The sequence below is a fragment of the Oncorhynchus masou genome, chromosome 24 (genome assembly GCF_036934945.1).
Source record: "Oncorhynchus masou masou isolate Uvic2021 chromosome 24, UVic_Omas_1.1, whole genome shotgun sequence".
Taxonomy (NCBI): Eukaryota; Metazoa; Chordata; class Actinopteri; order Salmoniformes; family Salmonidae; genus Oncorhynchus; species Oncorhynchus masou.
In genome coordinates, this window is record NC_088235.1 from 38,826,416 (window position 1) to 38,847,299 (window position 20,884).

A 20,884-nucleotide genomic window follows, 5' to 3' on the forward strand; every position below is an offset into this window, starting at 1 on the left:
GTAAATAAGTGTTTAATTAATGCACAACAACAATCTCACACATAGAGAACCTTTGGGGAGACATGAGTCTCTCTGTGCTTTGTAGATGTACAACAGACAAAGGCTGTATATTTTGTACTTTTCAGAAGGCGGCGGGGGGAGGGGGGGGGGGTCATGAACCCCGCCAGCATTAGAGACAAGTCAATTTACACTCAATAATATACCATGATGAATTTTATTGATAGGAAATTATTTTCCCAATGTAAAGCACCTGGAAATTACTGGCATTCTGTTTCATTACACAACACAGCGCTACTCAATTCTCATTTTATTATTGGATCCCCCTGCCACCAATTATGCTTTTGGTTTAGCCCGTTCCTTAGACACTGTGGTTTGTGAGAGGGGAAAACCATACCATACCATGGTAAATTCATAAGCACGAATAAGAATTAAAGAAAACTATTTTAGATTGCGATGTGATGAAAATGCTCATCTCGTGTGTGAACGCTATTTCTCAAAACTAGTGATAATTGGTAATGGTTACATATATAACATTGGTAGGATTATAAACCTTAACATATCTAGTTTCTAGTAGGCTACAGCATTAGAGAAGGGCTGTTTCTATGATCCTCAGGCAGTAGGCTCAAGCAAGCCTGTTTCTCTCTCCAATCAGAGGCAGCCTGCTTGTCTCCCAATCTCTAAATCACGTTTATGAACCAATTTTATTTTTTCTTTCAATTTGACAATGTACAATAGAAACAGGGCCACTCTAGACTTCATTGATAGGGTTCCCGAATGGTGCAGAGGTCTAAGGCACTGCATCTCAGTGCAAGAGGCATCACTAGGATTCCTGGTTTGAATCCAGGCTGTATCACATCCGGCCGTGAATGAGAGTCCAGGGCTGTTCACAACTGTTAGGGCTGTTCACAATTGGCCCAGTGTCGTCTGGGTTTGGCCGTGGTATGCCGTCATTGTAAATAAGAATTTGTTCTTAACTGGATGTTCCCCTATGATGAAAGGGCACTGATCTAGCTAATGATAAGCAGAAATATGCACAAATAAATATTGGCAAGCTCATGACTCAGCCTATTTATTTATAGCCACTATGCTGTATCAATTGAGCTACAGGTGATAACGCTTATTGCTACATAACAAACCAGCCTGATAATATAGACCAATATGTTGTTAGGCTCATTTCTGGTGGGGAAAATTATATTTTAGATGGCATTTTTTAAATTTTCATTCATTTTGTCGTACAAAAGTCAACAAAACTGACAATAAAAAATGACATGCTAAGCGTGGTGAAGGGTACACATATAAGCATAATGGGTTATGACATTTAAATTGAATTAAAGCAGGGTGGTGACTTTCTGAACTGCTTATTACCAAAAAATTCATTACACTCTTAGAAAAAAAGGTGCTATCTAGATCCTTTAAAGGTTCTTCGGCTGTCCCCATAAGAGAACCCTTTGAAGAACCGTTTTGGGTTGCTGGTAAAATCCTTTTGGATTCCATGTAGGACCCTTTATACATGGAACCCAAAAGGGTTATACCTGGAACAAAAAAGGGTTCTCCTATGGGGACAGCTGAAAAACCCTTTTGGAACCCTTTTTGCAAATAGTGTATGATTCAGAATTGAACTTCCTCCTTAGTCCCATTATAACTTTGTACTGAGTCCTTAAAGAAGGTGATTTCCAGCTATGTGTCACATCAAACATAACTCAGATCTTTAAGTGACAAATGTCATTGTCACATGCAGCCATGGAGCTGTGCTGGGGTTTTAAATGACAGACCAATGGCCTTGCAATGCATAGCCAGCAACTTAAGGGAAATCCCTGTTTGAAATTATCACAAGGCATATCCTAGTATTCAAAGGCTGGGGTCAAATCAATGTTGGGCTCAAATCACTGGAAACACTTAACAAAAAATTAATTTAATAAACTATTGATAAGAAGTGTACAAACTAAATTACTATTCATGTATTAATAAACATTAAACATTTATAATGATGTATATGTTTTGAGAAGTATGTACAATATAAGCATTTATAATTATTATCATCAATAAATGCATGTAACATTGCACTTCCTCAGGTGAACTGTTAGTTCAGTACTGAATCCTGTCTAACCAGTGTAAGAGCTGGCATAAAACATAATTGGATGAAGATTAGGATATCAATAGGCTACCTACTCAATCTATCAAAGTAAATACATAATATTGATATGATATCGGTTTAGCTTGGTTGCGATTCTTAACATTATGGTAAACATAATAAGTGTGGACCAAAGTCATTTTTAGAAAGAAAAACATTTTAAGTATATGCATGTACAGTTGAAGTCGGGAGTTTACATACACCTTAGCCAAATACATTGAAACCCAGCTTTTCACAATTCCTGACATTTAATCCAAGTAAAAATTCCCAGTTAGGATCACCACTTTATTTTAAGAATTTGAAATGTCAGAATAATAGTAAAGAGAATGGTTCATTTCATTTTTTTTCTTTCATCACATTCCCAGTGAGTCAGAAGTTTACATACACTCAATTAGTATTTGGTAGCATTGCCTTTAAACAGTTTAACTTGGGTCAAACATGTCGAGTAGCCTTCCACAAGCTTCCCACAACAAGTTGGGTGAATTTTGGCCCATTCCTCCTGACAGAGCTGGTGTAACTGAGTCAGGTTTGTAGGCCTTCTTGCTCGAACACGCTTTTTCAGTTCTGCCCACAAATGTTCTATGGGATTGAGGTCAGGGCTTTGTGACGGCCACTCCAATAACTTGAATTTGTTGTCCTTAGGCCATTTTGCCACAACTTTGGAAGTATGCTTGGGGTCATTGTCCATCTGGAAGACCCAATTGATATGTTGCATCAATATATACACATAATTTTCCTCCCTTATGATGCAATCTATTTTGTGAAGTGCACCAGTCTCTTCTGCAGCGAAGCACCCCCACAACATGATGCTGCCACCCCCGTGCTTCATGGTTGGGATGGTGTTCTTCGGCTTGCAAGCCTCCCCATTTTTCCTCCAAACATAACGATGGTCATTATGGCCAAAAAGTTCTATTTTTGTTTTATCAGACCAGAGGACATTTCTCCAAAAAGTACGATCTTTGTCCCCATGTGCAGTTGCAAACCGTAGTCTGGATTTATGGCGGTATTGGAGCAGTGGCTTCTTCCTTTCTGAGCGGCCTTTCAGGTTATGTCGATATATGACTCGTTTTACTGTGGATATAGATACTTTGTACCTGTTTCCTCCAGCATCTTCACAAGGTCCTTTGCTGTTGTTCTGGGATTGATTTGCACTTTTCGCACCAAAGTATGTTCATCTCTAGGAGACAGAACGCGTCTCCTTCCTGAGCGGTATGACGGCTGCATGGTGTTTATACTTGCGTACTATTGTTTTTACAGATGAATGTGGTACCTTCAGGCTTTTGGAAATTGCTCCCAAGGATGAACCAGACTTGTGGAGGTCTACAATTTTTTTCTGAGGTATTGGCTGAATTCTTTTGATTTTCCCATAATGTCAAGCAAAGAGTCACTGAATTTGAAGGTAGGCCTTGAAATACATCCACAGGTACACCTCCAATTGATCCAAATTATGTCAATTAGCCTATCAGAAGCTTCTAAAGCCATTACATAATTTTCTGGAATTTTCCAAGCTGTTTAAAGGCACAGTCAACTTAGTGTATGTAAACTTCTGACCCACTGGAATTGTGATACAGTGAATTGTAAGTGAAATAATCTATCTGTAAACAATTGTTGGAAAAATTCCGTGTCATGCACAAAGTAGATGTCCATACCGACTTGCCAAAACTTTAGTTCGTTAACAAGAAATTTGTGGAGTGTTTGAAAAACGAGTTTTAATGACTCCAACCTAAGTGTATGTAAACTTCCGACATCAACTGTATGTATCTATATTGAGCACCAATGATAAAACACCTCATTGTCTGACCTAGTGACTGGGGACAAAAGTCAGACACAGATTCCAAATGATGCTACATCATATGATTCCACTATGCTCTAGTCAAGGGCTGTTAAGCAGGCCACAGTTGACTGTCTGTTGCTGTGAGACGCAACAGCTGATAGAGAGAGAGACCGTGTAAATATCCATTGTTAGTGACTGACCACTGGTTAACAAGGAATCACAGTATCATACACAACTAACCCATTCACATGGATTACCTTTTCTCATTCACTGCTCATTCAAATGCTGCAGATAACATTGGAGAGATCGAAAATATAAATGGGGGAAATTAATCACTGTAGAAAACGGAGTCTTTTCGAGTTTCACACTATAGGCCTGGCAAGGGAATACAGATGTTTAATTTGACCAGTTTCTCACAGAAGGGAAATAGGAAATGTTAATTATTGTGTGATTATAATTAATTGACATTTGTGTAGGGGTTGATACATTTTTAGTTAGGGTAAATCAAGTCTGAAATGTTAAAGTGGAAATCACAAAATTTATAAGCCTTTTTAAAAACTTGAATACACTTAAAACTTGCATGCAACAACAGGGTGATCAAATTAATATCCAACATCTGTATGTGTAGGGGGGTGATGTCATCCAGCTAGCGGAGAATGCTTTGCTGTAGACAGGATATTGAAAATGTAATGTCTTCTGCAGGTTTCAAGTAATAATTGACTTGGCCTCAAGCCCTGTCAGCCTGAATGTAATGCTTGATGGACTAATGCAAGATAATAGGCCTGCTGCATCTTTGGCTTGTGGACCGTGGTCCTCTCTTTGTGTCAGCCTACATTGATAACAGCTTGGTCAATTGGTCAGACAACAGTTACAACAAAAGAGGGGTCATCAACTCAAAGATATTCAAACCTTCATAGAAATGCTAATTTAAATAACATCTCCTGCATAGCCTAATATTTCAGCTAAATAAATAAACATCTCCATAATTAATAGGCCTACCAAAATATAGCATATAGTCATTTTGAGATTGCTTTTCTCGTGTGACAAAAGTGACAGTAAAACGTTGAGACAGCATTCTTTCTTTACATTGAGGAACACCCCTCCTCCAATCATGCATCAATGCAAATTCTACATAATTCTAGTATAATGTCCTACAAACCCAAGTCAATTTGGCTTTTTACAAGTGCTAAACACAAACTTTCGAATTCTAATATAAACTGACAAGGCTATAGACTACAATCAAATAGCCTAGACTGTCATGTTTCCATTCATTCCGACCCGCTGTCCTTCAGTCATCAAAGCTCAGTGGCTTGCTGACACACTTTTTTAGGGCTTTATCCTACCACGGTGCAATTGTCCCATACAGGGCTATTCCCTCATTGTTTCATGTCGAATCATTGTAGACCTACCAATCGGTATAGGCGGCCGAAGTAATTAGCATACCTTTGTATTTTTCGAGGACATCCTCATACGCTTGAAGGTATTCCTTTTCGTCCGCGAGCATATAACCTGCCGGCGTCGCGTTGTAGTGAGCCATTACCCGAACTCCACCATAGGGCTCTCTATAGGCTGAACATTCACCAGCCGCTGTGGCGAGTGTGTAGCCTCGTTCTAGTTGCGGGACAGGGATCCGGACAGAGGATTGACCGGTGCCGTTGTTACATGGAAGGAAACGCCCCTATACCCCTCCCCGGTAGGTCAAACCACCACTAGGCGAGACTTCTTCTCCGGTTTCATGAGAAAATATCGGGTGTGTTCTGTGACAGTCTGGGAGGGATTGAGGGGAGAGAGGGCTGCTGGACATAATAAATGCCATCCCGTATCAAGCGGGCGCGCCTGAGCAATACTAATGCACGCGTCTCCCCTCCCTGCTCTCTCTCTCTGCGGAGTCCACCATGACTTCAATTCCAGTAATACCAGCACACTAACGCGACGATAACAGAATCAATCAGCATCAACTACTGTGCAAAATAATCATTAATAAGCACTGATGCCAGTGATTTAAAGACAGTCCACAACGTTTCCATTCCATGAAAATGTGCCTATAGCTTGATAATTTAAGCATAGGAATAGGATACTCGCTATCCAATTGTCTCACTTGGTTGGCCTTGCCTTATTAGGTAGGTCTATTTCCAATCCAACATACCTCACTCAATAGAGGCATGAAAAGGATGACAACTGTCATAATTCATAAATCAAGGCCTACATTGTGCATTTGTTATAACATAGAGATGCTTCAAAATAATGTCACACGGATAAAAATAATATATAGTATATTTGTCTGTCTGTTGCATTGAGTCTCTGTTACATTGAGTCTGCTGAAGTCCAGGTGCTACAGCAGGCAGAGGAGATGTCCTCACAGGTCCTAATACTAAAAGTGTTTAATTCCAGAGGAAATGCAGTCTGGATTAAACAGATGGTGCTGATGATGATGCATTTCAACACAGTCTAGGTTCCATTCAACCAGATTCTTTCCATAAAATATAGAGAATCAATAGGAAAATAGCTTACTTTTCTTAGTAGAAGTGATCAAGACTGGTATGGACAATTTAGGGCTGTGGCCTAAAGATCATACCTCAATTTGTTCAAATTTATGGACGATTCACGATATATATCGACATGTTTTCTCAAAATAAGCTTTGTTGTACAATTAAAGGTCAAGTACACTGCATTTGAAACAGTCAGCAATAATCTAATGAATTCAGGGCTTATGAAATTATACCTAGGCTAAATATAAGCCTTCCACAACCATAGGACCCACTAATAATTGTATTATTTTATCAAAATAGTTTAACCTGCTTTTTTGAAATAATCACTGATATGGCTTTCAATTCTGTCTATGAAAATGCAACTTTTGTTGCACATTTAACCAGAACCATGCATAATGCGCATTCACTAATAATGACTAACTTATTGTAGCAGGCATTATAGAAAAATATTTACACAGGTCTCATGAACAATTTCTCAAGCACAAGCCCATGTAGAGTAGATTAGCCATCTTTATATTTAAAGTTTAGCCAACTTGGATCCATTTTCTAGCTGACAAGGAAGAACAGTTGAATTGTTATTAACGCACCCTTTGATCTGTCTTCAAATGTTTGAACAGCATGCTAGCCTGTCCACTTTGTTCAGATGTTGAAATCAAGTAACCTACTCAGGGCTGGCCCACTTTTTTTTGGTGCTGTCCGGACTAGACGACTATGTTTGGTTCAGGTTTTGTCCGGTCTGGACCAGCCTTGATTTGGCCCAAACATAGACATTTATAAATTACATATTTTTAACTTTCATTCAGAACCAAAAATGTCCCTGATTTCAACGTCCGTAATATACGTCTTTTCACCTTTCATTCAGAACCTAAATTGAACCTAACTTCAACGTCAGAAAAAAATATGCATTTTAGACGTCTTTTCAACATCGTTTTGCTTACTAGGACTATTCTTGTAGGGGAACAATAGTTTTTGTCTCGCCAGGAATGGCCCTGAACCTACCTTATTTCTCAGAATGAGTTGCCAATTCCTTATATAATTGTGCTTTATGCTTATTTCACATTTATAAAACACAGACTGGACAGCTAGTATAACTGTCACTCTCCTTGTTCGGGCGGTGCTCGGCGTTCGCCGGTCTTCTAGCCATCATTGATCCATTTTTCATTTTCCATTGGTTTTGTCTTGTCTTCCCACACACCTGTTTTCAATCCCATTAATTACCTGTTGTGTATTTAACCCTCTGTTTCCCTCATGTCTTTGTCAGAGATTGTTTTATTGTCAGTGTAGTTTTATGTTGTATAGGTGCGCGTCGGGTCCTCGTACCCATGTTTGTTTATGTATGTAACTTTTAGTTTCATGGAGCATGTTACGTGGACTTTATTTAAAGACTCCATTTTACACTCCATTTGACTCTCCTGCGCCTGACTTCCCTGCCACCTATACACCTATGCATGACAATAACAGTCTTTGGCTAAAATGCTGCTTGCGGTACGTGGTACTGCAAAGCTGTGCGTGACAACCTGTCACGACTTCCTCCGAAGTCGGTCCCTCTCCTTGTTCGGGCGGTGTTCGGAGGTCGACATCGCCGACCTTCAAGCCATCGCTGATCCATTTTTCATTGGTTTTGTCTCGTCTACCTTCACACCTGGTTCCAATCACATCAATTTCATGTTGTGTATTTAACCCTCTGTTTCCCCTCATGTCCTTGTGATTATTTGATTGTATGTTATGTGCAAGTTATGTTCTGGTGTGCAACGGGTTTTGTACCCACTTTTATTATTTTGTGTATTTTGGTTTTCTGAGTTTTGTGAGCACTTATTAAAACAACTCCGTTTATACCAAGTTTGGTCTCCTGCGCCTGACTTCCCTGCCACCAGCACGCACCCACTACAACCTGAGCATTACTTTTCCAGAATCAATGTTAATTTATACTCTTATTTTAGTAGTATCTGCTCTGCAGGCAATTTGATGAGTTAAGACATAAAAAGGGTATGGTTAGAAAGATTAACTTGTCCTCTATTACAGTAAAGAAATGTCTCAATGTGTTTGGTGTCCATATGACCCATTTTAATGGACCGAACCTCATATGCAAATAGTGTCAGAGAGGAAGAAGTGATCTCTCATCTTTGTTGTTGTGAGTGGCAGGGGGAGGGGCGTGGTGTGTGTGTGTGTGTGTGTGTGTGTGTGTGTGTGTGTGTGTGTGTGTGTGTGTGTGTGTGTGTGTGTGTGTGTGTGTGTGTGTGTGTGTGTGTGTGTGTAAATGGGAAGGCGCACAGACACAGCAGAAGGAGTTTACAAACGACCCTTACAATAAAAGATTGCAGTTTTGAAACTGCAGTAAAGGTGCAGTAACTGCAATTACCCTGCAAACACACTGCAATACAAATGGTGTTACTTTGGACTAGAGGTCGACCGATTGATTTTTCAACGTCGATGCCGATACCGATTATTGGAGGCCCAAAAAAAGCCGATACAGATTAATCGGCTGATTTAAAAAAAAAAATGCATTTGTAATAATGACAATTACAACAATACTGAATGAACACTTATTTTAACTTAATATAATACATCAATAAAAATCAATTTAGCCTCAAATAAATAATGAAACATGTTCAATTTGGTTTAAATAATGCAAAAACAAAGTGTTGGAAACGTAAAAGTGCTATATCTGCCATGTAAAAAAGCTAACGTTTGAGTTCCTTGCTCAGAACATGAGAACATATGAAAGTTGGTGGTTCCTTTTAACATGAGACTTCAATATTCCAAGGTAAGAGGTTTTAGGTTAATTTATACTCTTATTTTAAATATACTATTTATAGGACTATTTCTCTCTATTCCATTTGTATTTCATGTACCTTTGACTATTGGATGTTCTTATAGGCACTTTAGTATTGCCAGTGTAACAGTATAGCTTCCGTCCCTCTCCTCGCCCCTACCTGGGCTCGAACCAGGAACACATCGACAACAGCCACCCTCGAAGCAGCGATACCCATGCAGAGCAAGGGAAACAACCACTCCAAGTCTCAGAGCGAGTGACGTTTGAAACGCTATTAGCGCGCACCCTGCTAACTAGCTAGCCATTTCACATCGGTTACACCAGCCATTAGGCTGATAGGCTTGAAGTCATAAACAGCACTGTGCTTGCGAAGAGCTGCTGGCAAAATGCACTAAAGTGCTGTTTTAATGAATGCTTACGAGCCTGCTGCTGCCTACCATCACTCAGTCAGACTGCTCTATCAAATCATAGACTTAATTATAACATAACACACAGAAATACGAGACTTTGGTCATTCATATAGTAGAATCCGGAAACTATAATTTCGAAAACAAAACGTTTATTATTTCAGTGAAATATGGAACCGTTCTATATTTTATCTAACGGGTGGCATCCCTAAGTCTAAATATTCTTGTTACATTGCACAACCTTCAATGTTATGTCATAATTACGTAAAATTCTGGCAAAATTAGTTCACAGTGAGCCAGGCTGCCCAAACTGTTGCATATACCCTGACTCTGCATGCTATGAACGCAAGAGAAGCGACACAATTTCACCTGGTTAATATTGCCTGCTAACCTGGATTTCTTTTAGCTAAATATGCAGGTTTACAAATATCAACTTCTGTGTATTGATTTTAAGAAAGGCATTGGTGTTTATGGTTAGGTACAGTCGTCCAACGATTGAGCTTTTTTCGCAAATGTGCTTTTGTTAAATCATCCCCCAGCATTGCATCGATTATATGCAACGCAGGACACGCTAGATAAACTAGTAATATCATCAACCATGTGTGGTTATAACTAGTGATTATGATTGATTGATTGTTTTTATAAGATAAGTTTAATGCTAGCTAGCAACTTACCTTGGCTTCTACTGCATTCGCATAACAGGCAGGCTCCTCGTGAGGCAGGCGGTTAGAGCGTTGGACTAGTTAAGGTTGCAAGGTTGCAAGATTGTATCCCCCAAGCTGACAAGGTGAAAATCTGTTGTTCTGCCCCTAAACAAGGCAGTTAACCCACCGTTCCTAGGCCGTCATTGAAAATAAGAATGTGTTCTTAACTGACTTGCCTAGTTAAATAATGGAATATATATATATTTTTATAAATAAAAAAATTGGCGCTTAAAAATACCGATTTCCGATTGTTATGAAAACTTGAAATCGGCCCTAATTAATCGGCCATTCCGATTAATCGGCTGACCTCTACTTTGGACGCAGTATTTGCAGCATACTACAGTTACACTGTACTCTAACTGCAATCAAAAAAATAAACATGAGAAGAAGCGAACATAAACGCACATAACAAATTAAAATAAAACTAGATTCTTGTGATACAGGCTTTTGGAATATCACGCAAAAACATACATTTGAATGAATCAAATAAATTCAATACATTACCCAGCCATGGGATGACTGTCACAGAGATATGAATAAGATTAACAAAATGGGCGAAATCAGAGGGCAAATATTCTACAATATCAGGCATCACTAGGAAAGGGACAGATGCATCCACCTGAACAATGATCACATCCTGCCATCAGGCAGATTCAGGACTTGCGAATTGAAGAGATTATTTTTTCAAACTAGCTAGTAATCTTTGGATCCTGATATTCAGCTAACAGAACATATGGAGTTTAGGCCTACATCGTGAGCAAAACAATAGGACCCCTGTTAGAAACATCAAATAGCATTATCAAACCAAGCAACACGTTAAAGGTTGTACATGTGATAGGTAATAGCATGTAGCCTATTACGTGTAATAACACAATGTTTGTTCTACGATTATATCCCATTGGATTACGATATGATAGTTTACTGCTTCCATTTTTTTAATCAAAGCTAAAATATTCTGTTGATGAATGTCAACAGAAAGATTCTGAGAGGTCACCAAGAAGGGAAAGGAGGTGAGCGAGACAGCACACCCTGCAGATGTGTCAAGTGAGTCCATACCATTCCCAACCAAATACTCACCTTTTATAGGATTCATTCCTGAATTGAAAAGTGCATGGGCCTATTATAGCCCTTCCTATGCTGCTGAACTGAAACTATGGTCCAAGAACAGTCTTTTTGCAAAAAAGAAAGAAAAACAATGCATTTAGCAAGGTCGCCCCGAGAATGTATCATTACTACTCTCATTTGTTTCACAGACTTCATTTACAGTAAATCACACAGTTCAACTACTACAATAGCTTCCTCTCCTGTGAAATTCTTAGTTTATGGCACAGAAGTTTGTCAAATAATTCCAATCGCATTTGAATTATTAAAAACATTCTGTAATCAAATAAACAGCATCAGACCAACATATAAGTTGCAATCACAAAGGCCCTGCAGCTGGTGTCAACCCATGTAATACATGATTAATAAACCAACATATTAGAGGATTAGAATGAATAATCAAATTCCGATTCTAGTAGCCTAATGCACAGCATATGCACAGGCCATGATGACCGCTCGTTGCACCTTCACCTAAAGAACTCAATCGCAACAGCCAATTTTGGATTGCCCCCAGGTGGTGAGGGTAGGCAACAACACCTCCGCCATGCTGATCCTCAACACGGGGGCCCCCCAGGGGTGTGTGTTCAGCCCCGTTCTGTACTCCAAGTTTACCCAAGAACTCCAACTCTATAAACAAGTTTTCTGATGACAGTGGTAGGCATTCTGTTAGGCTGCATCACCGCCTGGCAACTGCACTGCATGGCTCTCAAGAGGGTGGTGCGGTCAGCCCAACACATCACCAGGACATCTACAGCACCCAGTGTCATAGGAAGGCCAAAAAGACCATCAAGGACCTCAGCCACTCGAGCCACGGCCTGTTCACCCTGCTACCATCAGGTAGATGGAGACACATACACATGGTTAGCAGATGTTAATGCGAGTGTAGCGAAATGCTTGTGCTTCTAGTTCCGACCATGCAGTAATATCTAACAATTAATCTAACCTAACAATTTCACAACGACTACCTTGTCCACACACGTGTAAAGGAATGAATAAGAATATGTAGATACAAATATATGAATGGGCGATGGCCGAACGGCATAGGCAAGATGCAGTAGATGGTATAGAGTACAGTATATACATACAAGATGAGTAATGTAGGGTATGTAAACATTATATAAAGCGGAATTGTTTAAAGTGGCTAGTGATACATTTATTACATAAATTTCTCCATTATTAAATTGGCTCGAGATGAGTCAGTATGTTGGCAGCAGCCACTCAATGTTAGTGATGGCTGTTTAACAGTCTGATGGCCTTGAGATAGAAGATGTTTCCCAGTCTCTCGGTCCCCGCTTTGTACGCCTGTACTGACCTCGCCTTCTGGATGATAGCGGGGTGAACAGGCAGTGGCTCGGGTGGTTGTTGTCCTTCCTGTGAGGCCAAAATGTAAATCAAAGACAACAACCACCTGAGCCACTGCCTGTTCACCCCGCTATCATCCAGAAGGCAAGGTCAGTACAGGTGCATCAGACTGTTGAACAGCCATCACCCGCCGGCCACCACCCAGTACTCTGCCTAGCACCTTAGACACTGTCACTAGTCGGCTACCGCCGAGTGCTCTGCCCTGCACCTTAGAGACTGCTGCCCAATGTTTATAGAGTCATTGAACACTTGTCACTTTAGCAATGTTTACATCCTGTTTTACTCACTTTATATGTATATACTGTATTCTAGTCGTGGCTCAACCTATATAACTGCTGCATACCATTTCTATTCATATAGTGTCCATACTGTCTATACACACCATTTATATATACTGTGAAAGAAAATGTTATTGTCTCAAGAGATAAGCCTTGAATTGTACACAGCATCTCCTCTCACTCCATCTTGGTTTGTGCAGGTAACTGTGAACTCCTCCTCAGACCAATTGGCAGTACGCCCAGAACATTGCTCTGGGAACCAAAAGAATTATCTCAGTTTCAAGGTCCCAGCTTTGAGAAAAGAAGTCTTGTCAGTCACATGCAGGAGCCAACGTTAATAAAGAATCACACAAATTATTCTTATATGACTTGTTTGTGCAGCCGCATATAAGGACTGAAAGGGAACGCCCTCTGATTTTTCACAAGCTTGCTCTGAGTTTGTGAACCTCTCCAGCCGTGATAATAAAGATTGATATGATTTACATTGAATTTGAGTCCTTAGTGGTGAACTTCCACAACAATACACTGAGTGTAAAACACTTTAGGAACACCTTCCTAATATTGCTTTGCACCCCCTTTTTGCAGTCAGATCAGCCTCAATTTGTCAGGGCATGGACTCTACAAAGTGTCAAGCATTCCACAGGGATGCTGGTCCATGTTGACTCCAATACTTTCCATAGTTGGCTGGATGTCCTAGGAGGGTGGAAAATGATTGATACACACGGGAATCTGTTGAGCATGAAAAACCCAGCAGCATTGAAGTTATTGATACACTCAAACTGGTGAGCTTGGCACCTACTACAATACCCAGTTCAAAGCCACTTTAAATATTTTGTCTTGCCCATTCACCATTTTAATGGCACACATTTGTAACAGTATAACTTTAGTCCGTCCCCTAGCCCCGAACCGGGCACGAACCAGGGACCCTCTGCACACAGACAACAGTCATCCAGAAGCATTGTTACCCATCGCTCCATAAAAGCGAACTAGCTAGCCATTTCACATCGGTTACACATACACAATCTATGTCTCAATTGTCTCAAGGCGTAAAAATCCTTTAACCTGTCTTATCCCCTTCACTGATTGAAGTGGATTTTACAACTGACATGACTAAGGGTTCATAGCTTCCATCTGGATTCACCTGGTCAGTCTATGAAAGAGCAGGTGTTCCTAATGTTTTGTATACTCAGTGTATTCCGGACTCTGACATCGCTCATTGTGATATTGCTAGTTATGATATTTCTGATATTTTTTTACTTTTTGCATTATTTGTGTATTATTATTGTATTGCTAGATATTACTGCACTGTTGGAGCTAGAACCATAAGCATTTCAGTGCATCTGCGATAACATCTGCAAATCTGTGTAGGTGACCAATAAACTTGTATTTTATTTTATTGGATGGACAATAGAATAGAGGATGTAATGTGAGCATTCCCAGACAGCAAATAACACAGATCAGCTATACAGGTTTTTACAGTAGCCTAATTATCTCATTTGTTTATTAACTTATGAGACAAAAGATTATTTGGGCCTAATTTTTGGCTACAGAAGCCTATAGTACAAACATGTGTCTTTGTCTAAATTGGACATGCATCAGAGGTGACAGCGGCTGACATATGGGAGTGTCCACTGTCCAGCAGCAGCATCAGTCTACTGTAATTATGCAGAATAAATAAAAAGCCTGTCGCCTTTTTATACTTGTAAAAAATATACAATGCATCACAGCACAGTGGCTAAATTTGCCATATCTAATAGATTTGCAGAATCAATGGGTCTATTTTATGTTACATTATCAGCAGCAGTACAAACAATGAAATATTGACACTCACCTGCAATCCTGAGCACGGCTCTCTCTGCTGGATCCAAAACGGATCCTCCCTGAATTTTTCGCTTATGTCGCTCGTGTCTGGGTAGGTTCCAGGGTAACGTGTCCCCTGGTGCCGGTGAGACCGATCCAGATTTAAAACTATAATCATCTTCATCCGAGAAATCGACCGATGAAGACATGGAACAGTGAAGGGAAGCGTTGCCCGAACCGGAGCTCTGATAAAACAATAGACATAAATTATCAATGTGTTGCGAGGCAACACACATACAGCACAGACAGACACAATGAAACATTTCTCACCATCGCTGCACCTACGTTTGCCTAAACTGATGCGCGTAACCTAGTGTAAATGCACATTGATAGCTCAAGGGAGGCACCGTAGCGTGAGCCACTAGCTCGCCTAGCAATGATCTCTGATTCAACAATAAAAAGAAAATGCACAAGCAGGCATCAAGAAGGAAAATCGATTGTATCTGGCTCCCCCGCCAGGCCAGAAATAAGACTTACCGCTGTATACATGGTGTCGGTTGAATAATATCGAAATCCTTTATCAATTTGCTGCAAGTTCAGGCAGCGGAGAGTTATGTCATTTTTTTTTATCAGAACCACACCCTTCTAGCGATGCACTCTGCCCATTAAATTAGTCTTTGAGATTAAATTATGTCAAATCCCCAGAGCAGAGAGTGCGAATAGATTGGGCCAAGGCGAGCAGAATGCGATGCTAGTGCTGTAGCATGTCAACGCGTCACCATCCTAGAATACAGAAGAAGACGGATGGAGACTAGAGAGGATCCCAGCGCTCGAGTCCTGATTATTCAATCGGGAAACTGTGGCCAATGTCGCTGTGTTACAGCTCCCTCCTGGGTGGGTACGTGCATGTCTAGTGGTGACTGCGTAGCCTCCACGTTAACGGTCGAAAACCAATCAGAAATCCAGACTGGTCCATGAACATCCTTTTGTCATCAACCTGGTCTCATCAGCCATGCACAGCAACGTTGTTGTTTTGCTGCCTGATGCGCATGTGCCTGCACTGTGTGCCATTGACTAGAATTGTTGCTAGTTGACAATGAATGTGCAATTTTAGAGCACTATCCTTATCATCAAAATAAATGAACAAATATCTGTGTTCTTCAGGCTTATTCATTACAACCTATCTCTGTCGGCTTGTGTCTGTGTGTCTGTCTGGCTCTGTCTGTCTGCCTGTCTGTAGGCTGTCTTTCTTGGCCCTGTGATAGGGTAATGGGGCAGATGCATAACAAATACTTTGCCACAGCATATGTTGGCACATCCAGACAGGGTGTGGCTGGTCAAAAAGCAATAGGGCATACCAGTCACATGTGGACTTTGATTGCAAAATTATAGAACTGCATTGCTGTTTGCAATCTGAACAAGAGTAGGACATTGACAGTTACCTTTGGGTGATTTCACAATCACCAACCTGTTCCCAGCGTGGATTGTGACTATTTAATGTGGCCTGAGGGTCTATCAACAAAGCATTCTCTTGCTCAATGGTGAGCACAAACATGCTTGAAATTATGCAAACAATGCATGATATGACTTAAATATAATGATCCATAAACTTTGGCTGTGCATTTATTGCATTTGAGTGATCATCAATCTTTGTTATACCCTCCAAATATCAATACCACTTCATGGTTTTAGACTACTGAGTAATGGTCATATCATATTGTAGCGAAATTAGGGGGTTGCCCTGACCAGGATTCAAACCCAGGTCCAGCGACTTTCAAGCCAACACCTTAGCTGTTAATGGGGTCGCTAGGTGTTAGGTTAAAGTAACTGTCCAGTGAAAATCTCACTTTTAAAATATCATATTCTGTTAACTCATACCCAAACAATGGAGTTGACTCATCCTATAGTCATATGTGGCCAAAGCACAATTTGGAGGGGAAAAAAAACACTTCAAAAACTTCACCTCAAACTGGTATCTCAAACAGATTGTTTAATTAAAAAATGCTTGCTATTTCCTCATGGAGGATGATGTCATCATCCTGAGGAGGATGAGCTGGCCAATCAGCAGTCTACTGACATTAATATTTTTAAGGCTGTGGCTGCAGAGCCCAACTTTTCCCAAACTAAAGCTTATGAGCATGTGCAGATCACGTTCTATACTTTACACAGAGTCACTGCTCTAGCTATAGAGAAAAGGCAACTCTTACAAATGGTAGACTTACCAATTTAATAAAGTTAGATCAAGAGCGTCTGCCAAATGACTTAAATGTAAAATGTAAATGTAAGACTGAATCTATGTCTGCATGATCACATAATGATCGTATTCTACATAACTGAACCGAATATAATAGCATAGTATAACATTACTGTAAGACAAAAACACCACTGCAATTTCAGCGTGCACCACAAGGCAAAATACTTGACTATGCTACAGTTGGTTAACACCATCTGCTCTACAATTCGCTCACTGTACATCATTCAAAACAACACTGTAGGCTACTTCTAAACAACACTGTAGGCTACTTCTAAACAACACTGTAGAACAAGAAGATCTAAATGCATACTGTATCCCCATGAAACTGATTGTGATCAAATGGTTGGTATGCAAATGCTGCATGAAAGTTTTACTGGTAAAACTTAAAGAATTATCATTCAGGATTGACAGTTGGAAATGTGAAGCGAAGACCACAACCATGTGTGTTAATAAGTAGAGGTAAAGAAACAGATGCGTAGAACGTGATCCGCACATGCGCAGTAGCTTCGGGACCTTTATTCCGGGAAAGAGGGTTTGGGAAAAAGGTCGGGGAAAGGTTGGATCAGCAGCCACTCCATATATTTTTAATGACCGCTATAAGGCCCACACCATTCCAACACACAAAATCTGCTTTTTAACATACTTAATTGCCATTTATTGGAAGGAAAACTATTTCACTCATATTTGAATTAATAATAGGCCATATTTCATAGAAATATGGAATGACTGGACAGTTACTTAAAAGTTGCTACAATGCTTCGGCCCATATTATCTTTATTGTGACCATAGTGTTAGGAGAAACCCACCACCTCAAACAAAGCATAACTAAACACTTGTTTTAGGAGATTGCCAAGCCCGCCCGCCACATACTTGGTGAGTCACCACTCTTACTCAACTTACTTTTTTCTCGGTTACGTCAATAGCGTTGAATATTGGTAGTAACGTTCTCCATATACATTCCTACAAGACTACAACACCCAGAATTATGTCAGGAACAAGACAATAAAAATTGCATTGATGTGATGGGTTAATCTTTGCTTTCATACTTTCTTATGTGTGAATTGAAAAAGTCCCATAGTAATTTAGAATAATTATTAAAAAATTGTTCAATGGTACTCTATTTCTATTAGCATATATTGAATAATAAATTAAGAATCAATATATTTCTTGAGAACTTTACGATACAGAGAAAAGGATCCATCCGGAAATGTCCATGTTTACAAAAACTAAACATGATACATTTGGGAAAAGAAACATTCAAATTGACATTGATGATCTATTGTAAATAGGGCTACACAATTGTTTTATTTATTCTAGAGGTAATTGTAATATTGGCCATTTGAAACAATGTAATCACAACACAAAGAGGTTCAGTAACTTCATGATACTCAGTTGTAACTTGAAAGTCCAAACTGAGCTAGATTTATCCAAAGTAAACTAAGAAAATGTCGACACCCAAAAGCACATATGCACCAACCTTCATCTTCTAGCACTACATCCTGTTTTCCCCCCAGTAGCCTGAGTTTGGCATATGGTGAGGTTTAAGGGTTGTATCCTACAACTGAGATTATTGTTAATATAAACAATCGAGAATAATTCAGTTTCAGCAACATTGTGACATGGTATATGTCAAATGTTTGTTTGATGCGTGTGTCAACATGCAAAATGACAACATGGGCAATATCAAGAAATTGAATACATTTTAAGGCTTCAACTTTAACATTTGTCAGTGTTCATAAAATGTCAATCTGCAATAGCTTTTCGAATAACAGAGTACCAAGGCATGATATGGTACAGAAGGACAAATTATTGAAGGAAAACTGGCGCTTAAAAACCATCCATTGCGTCGATGTCAATGGGGATTACGCGCGCATTTTAAATTGGATACTAAATTGGTAATTCATTTAAGGAAACATATCATCGATGAAGCCTATACTTGTCAATTGAAAAATATAAAATAAATCGGCCTGGTGTTAATTGACCATGCAGATTTCATTTAGAATAGATTGCATAAATGACTATGGCTGCTGGATTTAGGCTATATTACCCAATAATATACCTACGGGTTTGCGTGTTGGGGTGACTTGTACTGAGTGATAGAAGTCTGGAAGGACTCTCTTCTTCACTTTTCGTTTTCTCACAGTTGTGGATGAGTCACTTTGATGCTCACTCTCTGGAATTTCGACAAGAGGCTTTTCCTCTGCAACTCGAGCGCGCGCCCTCCTGGCATGGAGCGGGCTGTGCCTGAAGCCCTGTAAAAACATGGCACATCATGTCCAAAAGGAGAGAGAAGAATATGCTGAAATCGTTTAATATGCTTGAGACATCTAACTATTTGGATGATCAATATATTATTATTATTATTATTATCACACGGACACATATTACTATTAATGGATGAAACTGGGATTTTGAATAGCTACACGATCTAATAGTATAATCATGTAATTAAGTACACTGAACAAAAATATAAATGCAACATGTAAAGTGTTGGTCCCATGTTTCATGAGCTGAAATAAAATATCCCAGAAATGTTCCATTTGTACAAAATGCTTATTTCTCTTAAATTTTGTGCACACATTTGTTTACATCTCTGTTCTTTATAATTTATTCTTTGCCAAGACAATACATCCACCTGACAGGTGTGGCATATCAAGAAGCTGCATATTCATTACACAGGTGCACTTTGTGCTGGGGGGACAATAAAAGGCCACTCTAAAATGTGCAGTTTTGTCACACAACACAATGCCACAGATGTCTTAAGTTGAGGGAATGTGCAATTGGCATGCTGACTGCAGGAATGTCCACCAGAACGGTTGCCAGAGAATTTAATTTTAATTTCGATACCAGAAACATTGTTTAAGAGACCGCAAACCATGTGTAACCAGCCCAGGACCTCCACATCCGGCTTCTTCACCTGCGGGATTGTCTGATACCGGCCACCCAGACAGCTGATAAAACTGTGGGTTTGCAGAACGGAAGAATTTCTGCACAAACTGTGAGAAACCGTCTTAGGGAAGCTCATCTGCGTGCTTGTCATCATCACCAGGGTCTTGACCTGACTGCAGTCTGGCGCCGGACCCGACTTCAGTGGGCAAATGCTCACCTTCGATGTTGAAACCACGGATGAATCCCAGTTTCAACTGTATCGGGCAGATGGCAGACAGAGTGTATGGCGTTGTGTGGGTGAATGGTTTACTGACGTCAACATTGTGAACAGAGTGCCCCATGGTGGCAGTGGGGTTATGGTATGGGCAGGCATAAGCTATGGACAATGAACACAATTGGATTTTATCAATAGCAATTTCGATGCCCAGAGATACTGTAACGAGATCCCGAGGACCATTGTTGTGTCATTCATTCGGTGCCATTTCGTCATGTTTCTGCATGATAATGCACGGCCCCATGTCGCAAGGATCTGCACACAACTCCTGGAAGCTGCACATTTCCCAGTTCTTCCATGGCCTGCATGCTCACTAGACATGTCACCCATTGAGCATGTTTGGGATTCTCTGGATCAATGTGTATGACAGCATGTTCCAGTTCTCGTCAATATCTAGCAACTTCGAACAACCATTGAAGAGGAGTGGGACAACATTCCACAGGCCACCACAATTAACAGCCTGATCAACTCTATGAGAAGGAGATGTGTCACGCTGCATGAGGCAAATAGCAGTCACATCAGATACCGACTGGTATTCTGATCCATGCTCCTACCTTTTTTAAGGTACAGTATCTGTGACCAACAGATGCATATGTGTATTCCCAGTCATGTGAAATACATAAATTAGGGCCTAATGCATTTATTTAA

General features: G+C 40.0%; 1 protein-coding gene across 2 annotated transcripts in view; it reads right to left on the bottom strand.

Moving 5' to 3' along the window:
• dst (dystonin) overlaps positions 1–15,650 on the bottom strand; it is a 182,712-nt gene extending 167,062 nt beyond the window's left edge. Inside the window, exons 1-2 of one of the 2 annotated variants that reach the window (XM_064933862.1) lie at positions 15,357–15,650; positions 14,851–15,064 (exon numbers count right to left, since the gene is read on the bottom strand). In XM_064933862.1, coding sequence (XP_064789934.1) covers positions 14,851–15,064; positions 15,357–15,368 — 226 coding nt within the window. In that variant the 5' untranslated portion in view covers positions 15,369–15,650. The remainder of the gene's footprint in view (positions 1–14,850; positions 15,065–15,356) is intronic. The other variant, XM_064933863.1, reaches the window with a different exon arrangement.
• Positions 15,651–20,884: the final 5,234 nt, after the last annotated feature.